This window comes from Diadema setosum, chromosome 21 (assembly GCF_964275005.1).
Source record: "Diadema setosum chromosome 21, eeDiaSeto1, whole genome shotgun sequence".
Taxonomy (NCBI): domain Eukaryota; kingdom Metazoa; phylum Echinodermata; class Echinoidea; order Diadematoida; family Diadematidae; genus Diadema; species Diadema setosum.
The window spans coordinates 2241685-2257852 of record NC_092705.1 but is presented as its reverse complement, the minus strand read 5'-3'; the positions used below and the strand labels follow the sequence as shown (position 1 = coordinate 2257852).

At 39.4% G+C, this 16168-nt stretch overlaps 1 protein-coding gene across 1 annotated transcript in view; it reads left to right on the top strand.

The window, feature by feature from the left end:
- The first annotated feature begins 10172 nt into the window (after nucleotides 1–10172).
- The window catches only part of LOC140244803 (uncharacterized), a 24850-nt gene continuing 18854 nt past the window's right edge, over nucleotides 10173–16168 (top strand). Inside the window, exon 1 of the mRNA XM_072324417.1 lies at nucleotides 10173–10256. Coding sequence (XP_072180518.1) covers nucleotides 10173–10256 — 84 coding nt within the window. The remainder of the gene's footprint in view (nucleotides 10257–16168) is intronic.

The window sequence follows — 16168 nt, the reverse complement described above, 5'->3', positions numbered from 1 at the left end:
AAATGGGTGGGATGGGCAAACACTGGTCAGAACTGTTTCCAATACTGATAAAAACAAATGCTGAATTCATCTGCTGAAATGATAGATTTCATATGGCAAATATGACAAGAGCAGCTATAGTATGTTTGTATTATGGTAAATGCAAACGGACTTCGTTGCCAATTATCATCGTTACATCTGTCATTATCTTTTTGTTTGCGTGTGTTCGCTGCATGTATGCAACTGTTTCGGGCGTGTTTATTCATCATTTGTTATTACAGTCGATATTACACATTCGTTTAGCACCTTGTGATTAACAAAACACGTGAAATGTGCCGTGATACATCGAGACAATGAGTGTAACAGATAAAGGTGGCTATGACGCAATGTTATTGAATGTAAATTCAAACTACATTACTCGAAAAATCTTAGTGTATTGTCAAGGTGTTGCGTGTGTCTCACGAAATAGTGAGTATCGTATATAATCATACGCGTTAATCGAGGCAAATGATGTTCATCTTCATAATAAACTTAAATCTCTCTGATTTCATCTTCTTCTTTTTTTAACAAAGAGATAATTTAGTATCCACATCAGGCCGATGCATGGGTCCTGTAAAGCGGTGACAACACCATCGCATTTCATTTGTAAATCTGGTCATTCGTTCCATTTCATTTCATTTCATTTTATTTCCAACAACAACAAAAAACATGTACATACACGTAGTAGGCTCCTAACACATTTCAGTAGGCCTGCAATGTAACAAAGGAAAATACTGTGAACCAACAATAAGTTATTGAAACAACATTAATATGGCCTTTCTGATTATATAGAATTAGAATTAAATCTGTGGAAATGGGGGAGACTGCTTGTAGTTTGCAGTCTCCTCGTGGACAATAACTAATACTGAACTGAAATAATAAGTCAGATGAAATTCACCAAACTTTACGATTTCGTATCTTTATCATTCTATAATTTTTATTTCCATGTGTGAACTTGCTGAAGCGGCAACATACATGTTGGTGTGAGATTACTGTATTCTTCCGTAAAAGAAACGTGAAATGGCTTTTCACTCTACATTATAGGGTGGGAATTAAATGATAGTCAAACTAGAGAAAGGCAGCAGCAACAACAACAAAAGAAACGATAATTTACCTGAGAGAAACATGAATTTGATCATAATTCTTCGTCACTTTTCAAATCGTAACCAGCATCAGTTGTCTTCATCCTACAATACAAATCAACCCCTGTCAGACTCAACTGAAAACATTAATAGCTGAGAGATCAAAAGATCGGTCCCTGAAGCCAGGGTGAAAATAAAAGCACGCGAATATTTTGCACGCCATATTTTCAATAGTTGATGTCATGATTCCGCGGCATTAAAACCCCGCAAGACTTATCTTACTCGGCCGAGCCCCTTTTACAGAGTAGTAGGTGTGGCTTTTCAAATCACTCTTCTTTGGAAGTTGTAAATGCTTTTCTATAATTTTGAAGCTTACACCGTCTGTCTGTTCTTCTCTTGGTAAAGTAGAGGCCACCGTGGGGTGTGTCAGCGTATATAGGCCTATCCTGATAGTGTGAGGTCCAGTGTAGGGATGAACAACTGTTGTAGGTGGTGGAGGTTATGTTATGTCTAGTTTTTTGTTTCTTCACAGTTGAACGATTAATAAAACGAAGTCATACCAGTCGCCATAGCAACATATTTAGGTTTATTTATTGTGTGTATGTGTGTGTGTGTGTGTGTGTGTGTGCGCCCCCCCCCCCCCCCGAACACGCATGGAATGAGTAGAACAAAAACGTGCGCACATGCGAAGTGCGTGATGTGTATTGTCTTTACTACGCGTGACATGATATGGGGTTCCGTGGTAACATGTCTTTTTCGTTTTCGTACAATGGTAACCCAGGGCAACTGACCCTGGAAGGTCGCTCTGCACTTGCTAAGCACCCATGTCAAAAAAAAAAAAAAAAAAAAAAATCGAAAAGGACCTATTTTTAGGCATAAACACCAGTTATTAGTTCTGTTACACAAAATATGTTTTCGAAATAAAGGGAAGTATGTCAAAAGAATGACTTAAAGACAACCACTTATACTGATTTGGTTAAGATACAAATAAATCTGACATCTGCTTATAACTGAATTCTTCATTGTACTTTAAGAAGGTACATCTATTTTGTTGTTATTTTCTAACTAAATAAGAAAACATTCAAAATGTCATTAAGGGTATTGTAAATTGCATTCTTAGCTGCCATTAACAAGGCTAGGCAGTCACTGACGTCAAATTCGCTTACTGGCGTGTTTTCGTATATCTTTTGTATGTTGGTATAAACCTATTCTGCATTCTTTCTATTCCCACCATCAGTTTTCTATACAATGAGAAAACTTTAGCGCGCTGTGGGGTGTCAATGATCAAGGTCCATGTTGCTCAGTGTTACCCCGACTGAATAAATGAGGACTCTTTTTGTGCACGAATGAAATGTTACGCTGATTGTCAATATCAGTGTACGTGTCACATTCACAATTCACATTCACGCATTAAGTTTGTTCAGATCAATCACTGCATTTCAAACATCAGGAACCTCGATTGACGAACTTTGATGTCAACTTTGTGAAATCACTTCATTGCACTGCGCCTGATGTGAGTAATAACCTCTGTAATATTTGCCTTTGTCTACTGATTATTAAAGCAAAGTTTCACACGCTGTCATAGACGATAAAAGCTATATCTTAGAACAAAATCCTACTCAATGTTCTAATTCCGAATTTTGTTCTAGAACGAGAAAATAATAATGCGCTGCTACATACCAGTAATCACAACCCGTTTTGTGTCAGGTTTGACGAAGTGAAAGCAAATTCCGTACTTGATATATAATTTTAGTTTTCCTTCAACATTGATGATAAGGACTACGTCTGTTCAGGCTGTTGAGTTATTTCCATCATAATGATAACTCCTGTGCAAGATGGAGGCTGACGCTGCTCGGTTTTATATGGTCGTATTTCGGGTCTACTACACTGAGAAAAGCAAATACTCTATCAGAGCAATGAGTTGTTCATGTATGTGTGCTTTACATTTCGCACACAAGCCTTGAACTTATTATAATAACAATATACATGTGAGAAAGACTTTAAAAAATACATTGTAATTCTCGTGCGAACACTCATGCCTCGACACATATCTGGCTACTATTGTGTGTAGACCTGTGTGCTTCTCGATCGTGTCCAACCTAAAGGCCGTGACGTATCTCACCTTTCCGGGCCTGTTGCGAGGAGGGATTTTCCAGCACGCAGGAGAATTTTCCGCGGGCGGAAAAGAATGTTTGCGAGTTTCGCACTTGTCTCTTACCTACTAGACGCGTGCTACTTATCTTCTACTTGCGTGCATTCCGTGTAACCTGCGTGAGAGCTTTGAAACCGATTCGTTTTCTGTTAAGAGCAACATACGGGGACTGAGAAGTACCTGCAGTGGACTGCCTGCTTGGTGCTGCCGGTAAGGGTCTCCCACTGGTGTTCTGCGTTTACCTCTGCTAGCGAACACCCACGACTCACTCGGAACAAGTTTTGAGCATGCTCAAGACCTTGTCATACCGTATCTGGGGAAGTTTTGCGGCTTGACTTGCGTGGAAACAAATTTGCAGTTGATCGGCACCTGATAGTACCTAGCGCGTATCTCGCCTGTAGTTGCATGCCCACGGAGGTGCGCACGCATGTCTGATTTAACCGCAGCCAAGTTTTGAGCATGACCCAATCTTCTCTCCTGGTGAGTCACTGGGATGCCCGGAGAGGTCCACGCAGAACGCCAGTAGGAGGCCCTTAGCGGCAGCATCTCGCAGGCAACTCCTACGCAGGTAATTCGCAGACCCCGTATATATGCAGCCAAGATAAAGACATTCGATGTGACTTCTGTCATTCCCAGTGGCGTACCGTGGGTCAAGACATGGGGGGGGGGGCACCTCGTGGAAAAGTTATTTTGAGGGTGTGTATGCTTGTGCGTGCGTGTGTATGTGTGTGTGCGCGTGTGTGCGTGCGCTGTCAGTCTGCAAACTTAATGGGGACTATACCATAACGGAATGTGATACATTCCACAGCGCAACATTGTGACCAACATTGTAAGTGTGTGAAACGACAAATTATTGGCAGCAACATCAAGAGAATTATAACAATTAAATGCGAGCGAGCAGAGCGAGCGAGCTTGAAAATATTGACATGTTACATTCCCCAAACTGCCGTTTGTAAGCTATATTTTTTCGCTTTGGAAATTAAGGGGGGGGGGCGCACCGGGCGCAACTGCTGGCAATTACTGGCAGCAACATCAGGAGAATGGCATAACGATTAAATGCGAGCGAGCGGAGCGAGCGAGCTTGAAAATTTTGACATTTTACAGTCCAAGAACTGCCGTTTGTAAGCTAAATTTTTTCGCTTTGGAAATTAAGGGGGGGGGGCGCACCGGTCGCAACTGCTGGCAATTACTGGCAGCAACATCAGGAGAATGGCATAACGATTAAATGCGAGCGAGCGAGCTTTAAAATTTTGACATATTACAGTCCAAAATCTGCCGTTTGTAAGCTATATTTTTTCGCTTTGGAAATTAAGGGGGGCGCGCACTGGGCGCAACTGCTGGCAATTACTGGCAGCAACATCAGGAGAATTGCATAACGATTAAATGCGAGCGAGCGAAGCGAGCGAGCTTGAAAGTTTTGACATTTTACAGTCCCAAAAACTGCCGTTTGTAGCTATATCTTTTCTCTTTGGAAATTAAGGGGAGGGGGCGCACCGCGCACAACTGCTGGCAATTACTGGCAGCAACATCAGGAGAATGGCATAACGATGAAATGCGAGCGAGCGAAGCGAGTGAGCTTGAAAATTTTGACATTTTACAGTCCAAACACTGCCGTTTGTAGCTATATTTTTCGCTTTGGAAATTAAGGGGGAGGGGGCGCACCGGGCGCAATTGCTGGCAATTATTGTCAGTTACATCAGGAGAATGGCATAACGATTAAATGCGAGCGAACTTTAAAATTTTGACAATTTACAGTCCAAAAACTGCCGTTTGTAGCTATATCTTTTCGCTTTGAAAATTAAGGGGGCGCACCGGGCGCAACTGCTGGCAATTACTGGCAGCAGCATCAGGAGAATGGCATAACGATTAAATGCGAACGAGCGGAGCGATTTTGACATTTTACAGTCCAAAAACTGCCGTTTGTAGCGATATTTTTTCACTTTGGAAATTAGAAGGGGGCGCCCGGTGCGCCCCCGGATCCGCTACTGGTAGTCAAGAGTGTCGGTTTATGTTCATGATTGGGGGAGGTATGACCAGCGAGGGGGCGTCGAAGTGACCAAACGGGGAAAGGATGTCCAAAATCTGCACTTTAGAGCATCCCCTAATTATTGTTTGTGTTTGTGTGTGTTTTATATACATGGAAAAGTTAGGAAATAGCCCAGGTCAAGTCTTTTTATTGGCAATGCAAGGCATTTAATGTAGACTAGTATGTAAAGCAACACTGCAAAATCAATGATCTAGCTTTGATATAACGAAGCGTAAGGTACAAAGGTGTACATTCTACATCACATTGCGCAACATTGCAGCGACTCTTTTTCCGTTCGGATGTTCTGAGTACACTGCGCACATCCTGCTTATTATTCAGGATGACCTACCTTGACCTATGCCTTTCACTCCATCAAAGGGTTGAGTGGTGGCATCCGCTTCATGATGTCCTGCCATTCTTGGCGGTTGCTGGCTGGATGACTGGCTTCTACTAGTGAGCTTATGTTTTTGCTCCTTCAGTCTGTTTTTACACAGTCTGTCCATCTCTTGGGTGGTCTTCCTTGTGGTCTCTTACCAGAGATTCTTCCCTCCATTGCTAATTTAGGAAAGCGTGTTACCGGCATACGTATGAGATGTCCAAAATATTGTAATCTTCTTTGGGAGATTCTATTTAATACTATTCTTGTTGCATTCAATTGGTTCCTTATTGTGGTGTTCCTTATTCTATCAATTCGTGTTACGCCACATATTTTCCGCAGGCATGTCATTTCAAAAGTCATTAGGCGGTTTTCATCTTCTTTCCTGAGTGTCCATGTCTCTGCTCCATATAATAATATAGAGAGAATTAGTACCCTGTATAATTCGGTCTTTGATGATGACTTAATATTTGTTGAGCTCCATATGGTGTGAAGTTTCTGGACTGCCCCAATGGCTTTTCCAATCCTGTTTTTGATTTCCGGAGCGTTGGATCCATCTTGACTAATAATTCCACCTAGGTAGGTGAAATTTTCCACTTGTGTCAACTCTTTACCTTCTATACTGATGTGTATTTGTTTGGGCTCTTTGCTGATATACTGCACCTCTGTCTTCCTGATATGTATCTTCAGACGCAAGGAGGAGCTGATGAGATGTACCTTGTCAACAAGAGTTTGGAGGTCTTTTTTCACTTTCTGCTATCAAAGCAATGTCAGCTGCATAGCATAGGTTGTTGATGACTAAAAAATTTGTCCTTGGATATTAGCTCCAATTTTGATGTCGTGGAGGGCGTACTGCATGACAAGTTCAAGTAGGATGTTAAATAGTTGTGGTGAGAATGATTACACATTCTTGTCTTACTCCCACTGTTACCTTGAACCAATCTGTTAGGTCGCCATTTACCCTAACTGCACTTTGTGATTTCTGGTAAAGTGCTTTCAAAATATTGATGATTTTACCAGAAAATCCAAAGAAGTTGAGTGCTTTCCACAAAACCTCTTGCCAGATAGAGTCGAAGGCCTTTTCAAAGTCCACATAGCATAAGAGTAGTCCTCTTTTTCTTTCCACATATTTCTCAATGGTTTGTCGTAGAGTAAAGAGCTGGTCTACTGTTGATCTTCCTGGTCGGAAACCTGCCTGTGATTCTGACAAAACTTGTTTTGTTCTATCTAAAATGCGTCTCTGAATGACAAGGGCTAATATTTTGCCAGCATGGCTGAGAAGACTAATTCCTTTGTAATTACGACAGTCAAGTTTGTCTTTTTTCTTATAGATAGGGGTTATAATTGCCTTTCCCCAATCATCTTGGAAAGACTCATTGTGGCATATCTTTTGGCATAGTTGATGCAAGACATATATCCCGGCATCTCCAGCAGCTTTAATCTCTTCAGCTGAAATGCCATCAAATCCGGTTGCCTTTCCATCAGCTAATATCTTGATAGCACTCGCACTCTCTTCCCTCGTAATATCAGGTTCTTCATCTGTGTTATGCATTTGGGGTATACAGCTTGCTGTGTCCTCATCAACCATGCTTTGATTATTGTACAGTTCCTCAAAGCTTTCTTTCCATCTAGTTTCGACCTCTTTGAGTTCTGTCAAAATTTCTCCATTCCTATCTTTTATTGTTTGCATTTTGATAGATGCTTTGTTGGTAATGATTTTTATCGTTGAGTAGACCTCCTTTGATTTTGCTGCCTGGTGAGCCATGTCCACTTTGGCACACAAGCTTTTGAGCCAGGTGTCTTTACATCCTTTTAATTTCCTCTTAATTTCACGATTCAAAAAATTGTATCTACTCTTTTTTGATGAGTCATGACGGTGATTTAGCTTGCTTCACTTTGCTACGTTCATTTGACAGATTAATAACTTCTTCACTTATCCATGGTTTGCTTTGATTAGCTTTCCTGTACCCCAAGATCTTTTCTGAGGTCTCGGCAAATGCTGTCTTTTCTTCTTGCCACACAGTTTGTGTGTCAGTGTCTGGCATGTTTAGCAGAGGGGCGAATCTTCCTCCAATTTCAACTTCGTAGTTGGCCCTGACCTGTGGATCTTTCAGTCTGAAGACATCATATTGTTTTGGGTAATTAATTTTCTTGTTTATTTTGAATTTCAGTCGTAGGTTTGCCAGCACTAGTTGGTAATCAGGTTCCACGTCTGCACTTGGGAAGCTTCTAGCATTTGTGACACAGTGCTTGTATTTTTCATTGATTAGGATGTAGTCTATCATATTGTGCGTCTTCTGGTCTGGAGATTCCCAGGTCCACTGTCGAGTCTGTTTTCTCTGTTTGAACATGGTGTTGGTGACTGACAGATTATTTGCAGCACAGAAATTGAGCAGCTTTTCTCCTCGTCCGTTTTGGGAGCCATAGCCGTAGTTGCCTAATACATTCTCCCAGTTTGTTCTATCACTTCCTACTTTGGCATTTAGATCTCCCATTACAATAAGCAGGTCATTCTTGCTTGTTTTGTTGACTACGGTTTGCAGTTGGTCATAAAATTCATCTACTTTACCTTCCGGATCAGCTGTATTTGGGGCATACACCTGTATGATGGTTATGGCCCCAGCTTTCATCTGAAATCTTGCTGACATGATCCTTTGTGAGATAGGGTTGTGCCTATTAAAGCACCGTGGGCTGTTTTGTTGAGTATGAAAGCTACCCCTTGCCTGTGGACCGATTTGTTGCTTGAACACAGGATTTTGTATCCCTGGTGTATGAACTCGCCAGCGTCTGTCCAGTGAGTTTCTGAAATGCCGAGGACTTCCCAGTCAAACTCCTCCATCTGGTTAAGCAGGATTTCGAGATTTCCTTGTTGATGGAGTGTCCGTACATTCCATGTCCCAATTCCAATTTTCTTTTTCGTCGTTAGTAGCGCCTTCTTGCCTCTCGAGTTATCAGCATCATATCGTCTAATCGGTGGCCTGCTATTTGCATGGCTCAGCCTAGTAGTACCCATTGGTCTTCTAGGATTGAGATGTGATGCGTCATTCTTCTCTACAGGATGTAGGTTCGTTTGGCGAGATGGCTGGTTAGTAGAAGCAGGGGCTGGGACCCTGGTGCCAGTATTTTGTTCCATCATGATGCAGTTTCGCTCAAGAGTGAGCTAGGCAGGTGAGACATTCCTCTCCTAGCCACCCTGGTCTGTTCGTCACCAACTGCACAGGTCAGTTGGGTCACACACAACCCCCACCACGAGAAGGTAGACAAGGACGTTTACCCATAATTCCCCAAGTCGGTCATCCCCTCACATCACATACTACAATAAGATTAAATAGAATGCTTTGCTACCGGGGATGGTCTCCTCCTTGTTGTCCATCATATAAGATATTATGATAAGGGAATACTGGTTTAGGGGAATGCCAACCAGGAGTCACGCTGAATCACAATCTTTTGTCGGTTTCGGGCTTTTTGAACGATGTTTCACACTATATTATACCCCTTTTATTATGGTTAAAAGAAATCTCAGAAAAAAATATCTTATTTTATGATCACCCTTTCATGTCGATTTCAAAAGCAGTTTACTAACCCTTGAATTACCATTTTGCTAAGTTTTTTTTTTCTTTTTCTTTTTCTTTTTACAGCGGATTGGGGCCCCCCATGCCCCCCCCCCCCCCTCCCCCCGTAGTTACGCCACTGGTCATTCCTTCAAGGAATTCCTTCACTGAGTTGTCAGCCCCCACGCGACTGGTAGACAGGTCACACAGTATATCCGCAAGTCGTATATCCGCAAGTCGAATTTAAGTAGAACGCGTCCAGCAAGTAAGACACACTGACTCGCCCAAATCCTTGTCCGCCTTCAGAAATGGTCCGGTATGCTGGAAAATCTCTACATGTAACAAGCCCGCGTATAGCTTGCCCGGAAAGATGTGACAGGGCCTTTACATGATTGCGGGTAAAAAGATTTGCGTGCGCACCTCCGGGTGACTACGGGTGAAATACGTGTTAGGTACCGTCATGTGCGGGTCATGTGCGGGGACCTCCGGGTTGTAAAAATTGTTCTGTGACTGTTTTCTGTATCATGCTCTCTGCTCCCAAAGACAGTCACAATTACTGTTGGTTTTTACGTTTTCATTACGCAACATTTACGCATCCTATACATTATTTGCAGTTCGTTTGCTGGATTCGAATTCACATCATTCATATTGACATTAAAGCGCATACATTAGTTCATGACCGATTTTGATGCCGTGTAAATAACTAATAATGCTTCAGTTTCTATAGACTGGAAGAACATTGTGGTCACGTGATGGTGATGATTGTAGTTTTGTGACAGAAATAAAGATTTGTGAAACCTTTCTCAATAGTCCATAATGTGACCAATATTGTCACTATCATGTCCTTTTTTATTGTGTTGTATTATTATGGTCGTTTTGATATCTTTTGATATGTTACGGTTATCATGATACATATACTCAATGTAGGGCCCATATACATTTCTCTAAAATACCAGAGACAGAAATTATGGCGACACAGAAAAAGAATACTGTTTATATTCTTCTGTCGATTGCACTCATCTGGAACTATGGGAGCATGGCCTCGAATGTGGTAAGTGCACTATCAAATTTATCGTTGTTGATTGATAAGTAATATATATATATAATATATATATATATATATATATATATATATATATATATATATATATATATAAATATATATATATCTATATATATATATGTATATATTGTGTATAAGCTAGGCTGGTTCTCCACACGGTCGAGACCCCTTGTGTGTGTCTTTCTCCCTCTCTTCATGTGTATAAAAATGTATATTACAATCATATAGTAATAATAATGTCACAATAGAGGAATGCATGTACTGCCAATACGCAGAGCAAATGCAATGTATATACCGTATACATGTCTCTATATATACAGTTAACAACAAAATTATTCATACCCCTGAGAAATTATTAGTTTTGAGCAGATTTCTTACAAGTGAAGGATGAGTAAAAGTGATTGGGTGTTAAATTTTTACTCTTATTTGTCCTCTATAAATTGACATTAATTCCAGTTTCACCTCATTTGCATAACAATAGAAATGTTGAGATGCAACACCCAATCACCATCACTCCATCCTTTACTTATAAGAAATCTGCTCAAAACTAAAAATTTCACAGGGATATGAATAATTTTGTTGTTAACTGTATATATATATGTATATATATATATATATATATATATATATATATACATACATATATATATATGTATATATATCCGTTGGGTATATATCCGTCGGGAATATTACGGTTTCTGGAGGATTGAAAAGTGCTCAATGCTGTAAAGCAGAGCATATTAGGCGTACCTGTGTTTTGGTGCCTTGTCTGCTACCGGCGGTTTCACGCTGTCGCGATCTTCAGGCAGACTGAAGTGGTGTGTTTCTGTGCTCATGTGGAGCGGTGGATCGGTTTGACGCATGGATGGTTTTTCTTTTCCGGTGTATGCATTTTGATATAAGTTCTGATCTTTTATTGAGTGCTTTTTTGTTTCTGATGATGATGGCTTTCTCATCGAGTCAGAGGTTGCACATGCCACTCCTTCTTAGAGTTAAATTTGACTTTTTTTGGATGTCCCATGTCAGTGTGAAGTTTGCGCGTTTGTCTTTCAGGCTCCAGATGTATTTTGAGAGTTGGGTTTCGTTTTTGTATTTCTCGTTCTTGATGGATTTAACATGGTTCCTATATCTGTCCTTGAAGGTACCCCCCGCCAGTCCGTAGTAGCACTTTTCCTCATTGTCATGCTTGACGGTTGCTGTATACACAAGAGCCGTTTCCATGCATCTTCCTCTCAACGGGCATTGGTCTTTTTGGCGGCAGTTGCATTTGGGTTTGGGATCGGTGTCATGTGACTTGGATTGTCCGATAACTCTTTGGTTGTGGGATTTTATGACTGCATCCATGTCTTTCATGCAGCTGTAGCTCACTTTTACCGTGTTCTTATTGAATATTGGGTTCAGCTTGTGCCCTTTGGGAAAGTGTTTGTTGATGAGCTTCAGAAATCTACCCCCCACATTTGTCTAAAGGCGGACTCACACTGTGCGATTTTTATTGCGATGCGCTGCGCTGCGATAATGTGCGATATCGCAGCCTGTTGCAATCTGTCGCAGGTGCTGCGATGTATACCGCACACTGTGCGATTTGTGGCCTACGATTTACACCGTGCGCATGCGTACATCGTACATTATGGCACCTGTTCATCATAAAGAACGGTCACCGTGAATGAAGTCACTCGTGACTGTTTTTTTTTTGTTTGTTTTTTTTTTTTGTTTTTTTGGCGACGTTGGTTTGAAAAGTACATGTATGTTCAAGCTTTTTTTTTTTTATTCTAAAGTAACTACAGAAATTACTAGATATGAATCGAATAACACTGTATATTCTAAGAAATAAAGTTAATAATGATAGAAAAAAGAAATGCCATATTTTGGTATTAATTTGGATCACTGCCTGGATCAAAGTCCCCCCCTTTTTTTGGGGGGGGGGGAGGGGGGGGGAGGGGTTACGTGGTTGTAGGATTCTTGATCATTGGAAATAAGTCATTTACAGCATATTACGCATATTTATTTATGTAATTATTACAATGGGTAGAAATCACAATAAGGGTGAAAAAGTACTGCTTGATGGAGATCTGTATTCTCCGAGTGCTTTTCTAAGGCTTTGATAGTGGAATTCTAGCATTGTGGTTTCTCAAACACATAAAATATTGTGCTGACATATTTTTTCTGGTTGGTCCTTGAAAAATTCACTCTTGTTTTGTGTACGGTATGTACTTACCATCCAGATGTAAGGGAATCACACTTATTTACAATATATATTGATTCACAAATAAAAACGTGACAAGAATAAAGATAATGATATATTCAAGTCATTAAATTAAATCTAAAATATAGACACATTGATGACAATTAAAGTCAATTCAATAGTTTATTTATTTCCATCATCAAAAAAGAAAAAGATAAGATGGTACAAAGCAGTTCAAGTTGTCGATTTGTCTTTCTATATCATGACGACAGCTGTATGATTCAATTAGTTCAATACAATTGTACTGTCAAAAAAATGAAAAAAAAAATGCAAAACTAGTAGGAAAAGCAATATCATAATTGTGCTGTACAATTCATATATACATACTGCAGTATGGATGTCATAGTTCTTAAAAGTATCACACAAAGTGACAAAAAAACATCAACTTCCATTTCTTTTCCACATAAACAATGAATAAATTCAGTCAACTTGAACATCTACAATAAGTTCAGCTCAACGAGTTACCATTACAATTTGCATGAGACAACTACCTATGCCACTACAATTTCCCAAAATATGTTGCAAAACAAACAAACAAACCTCAGGGAGGAAATTGCTGCAATCTAACATACTCTACAAGCAATGTTTACAGTTAGAGTTTGTGTACAAAGGTACATAAACACTTACTGTAAACATACAGTGTATTTTGAAAAATGCCAAATTGAAATGATCATACCAGCATCCGAAGGGGTGCTTTGAGATGCACTAAATGTGCTACTGGTCCTAATCCAGATTAATCAGACACTGCATACACTGCAAAATACTGTGGCAAAGCATTCATTTGAATTGAAATTCCAACTGTGTGTGAACCTTGTCAATTGTATACCTTAAAAATGTAATATCATTACAGGAGATCTCATCTTCAACATTGTCCATTTTCTGTCCATCCCAGATTATGTTGGTGCCTACCTTAGGCATTCTTTACAAGAAGATGTGCTGGTTAAAATGTGCGGAAGAAAAAAAAAATAAAAGGTTCAAGGCTAGAGTACATGTAATTTTGGTTTATACACATATTACTTTCCAGAATTGACTTATAAGCAAGAAATATACAATTGTGTTACCAATAAATCAGGAAGATACAAATGAATGAACATTGAATTGCTTTGACTGATAAGGGTAAGTGGCAAATTGTAGCCTACAATGTAGCAAATACAACTATAACAATTTGCTGACTCAAACTCTCAGATGTTGAGTCCAGTAATAAATGTTATCCATCGATACAGATAGAGGTATGATAAAAAACAAGCAAACAAACAAACATAATTTTGTGCAGAGGGGGGAGATCAGCAGTTAAAATACAGTGTATGTATGATTAAAATACCATGCAGCACTTATACGGTAGCATATATACGACTGCATAGGAAAAAAAATAACTGTCTCAGAACGCTGACTGCTGCATTCACATTGCTCTAAATTCAGAATTGCACAGTAACATGATTTCTTCTTTGCAGCTATAGTACAACTTATTGCAATGATACATGTGCCATTCTCCATTTTTCTAGCTCAAACATTTCTGGCAATACATGTACCATTGTCAGACTCACATTTCAATACGCTTAGACAAGGGCGATGAAAACACACTGTGCAATTCCATCATTGTGCAATGATTATTAAAAGCCTTGTTGATGTAGACTGGCATAATTAGGGTGATTAATAAGTTTACAAAACTAAGTTGTTCAATGGTCAAGTTAAACTAATATTAGACAACTTGCAATAACCTCTCACTTCCACAAAGGCCTAAGGTGTTTTTACTCTGTGCAGTCCTGTGAGTGACGAAGAAATATGATGTCATGTCACTACCACTTTTCCAACAGTGCAAGTCATATACAACAACTTCAAGTTAAAACATCTCTTGAACTTCTGAAGTTTTCCATCGATTCAAAAGAAGTTTTGCTTACGTGTTCAGCTCACTGCAAAGTGTGTTGCCATGGTAACAGCACTAATTGACCTCAAAGTTATGTAACGGCTTTAAGAACAGCTTTCTTCCCCAGTTTTTGAGCCATTAAAACAATGTTTGGCCCACATGTTGAGTTTAATGTAAAGTTGCACAAAATATACATTTCTAAACAGTAGTGGAAAGAGTGTTGCTATTGTCTCTGAACATTGTAATGGCCCTCACAAATCAAACAAAAGCTTGTGGAATTTTTCCCTCTCCAGTTTTCCAGTGATACAAACAAAACATGGTACATTTGTTGTACATGATTTAAAGTTGCAGGATACATTTTAAAGAGAAAGGGAAAGTGCATTGTCAGAGTAACAGTGTATAATCGCCTTAAAATCATAACAAAACCTTGCACATTGAAATTCTTCAGCTGTTTGTCAGTATTTCAGAAAAAAGAAAGACTCACAGTAATTGCACGTAAATTTGAGTTTTTCGAGAGTAGCTGTGTTTGTAGTTGGTGGGAAAACAGAAATCAAACCATTGTAAGTTAACATAAAATGCATGTAAAGTTCATGGAAACTTGCACTGGTCCAACATAAATGAAAGAAACAAGTCAATAAGTCAGTTTCTTCAAGTTCCACCTTCACGACTGCCTGCTGTAGTAGGTACCACTTTCCTGCTTTGAAAAGTCACATTTTGTTTCCAGTAAGTCCCAGAGAGACAGCAATGTCATCCCACACCGATCTTGCAGTTACAGGTGTAAGTGTTGAGGTGAACTACATGACAAGGGCTAAACAAACACAAAAAAGAGAGCAAAAGGGAGAAAATAGGGGAAATATTAATTGTTACAAAAATGCATAAGGTTCCCTGTGAAGCAAATGTTTGTAGTTTAGGATGCCTCCAACTTTCCGCCCATTTGCTTACAGTGTTTACAGCACTTGAACTACACACATTAGCAACTGACAACCACAGTTGAGTTATTGAGTTGAGTTTTTATGAAGTTCCTCGACCATGAAATTGACTGTGGAATTTTATTTTCTTGAAAAAGTAAAAGAACAATGTGGCATGTTTTTATTTTATACTTAGAGAACTTACGTCTGAATAATCCTTTCGACAGTGATCATAGGTCTGAACGCCCTGACAAAAAGAAGTATCCCTGGATGATAATTCTTTGAATAAAGTCTACTCAACAATGTTCTTTGAAGTACACATGTAAATCAAATTTGGGATTTTCAGGTACACCCCAAATACATAAATATGTTGCACTTGTCTGTAGAGAGAGAGGAAAAATAACAACAACAAGCATGTTTTTGTTTTTATTTCTCTCTCTATTTTAGAGGTAAAGCAAACATTTCCCATTAGTGCATCATCAGGGTACCTACTGCTGATAAAATTTTGGTTTCCTTTGCTTCTTGACTCCTTCTTATCTTCTTAGGTTTTGCTTTGCCAGGTCCTGCTTCTCCTTCTCCTGCTCCTTATGTGTAGCATTTCAGCCTTTGACGCCTTGCTGGTAGAGTCTTTATCATCTTGTAATTCCAAGTAAATAGGAGAAAAAGAAAAAGAAAAAAGCACACAAACATGATTACATATTGTATTGAATTAGAATGATGAAGAGGGATGCACTCCCCCTATGTCTTACAATGGATTCATTCTTTCAAAGAAATGATGTTTTCATTTATTTCTAAAAATTGCTTAAATGACTGTATTTGAAATTCTATGAATAAACTATTCATCACTTTTAGGGTAGCAAGAATTAAATTTTTATTTTCTTCAAAA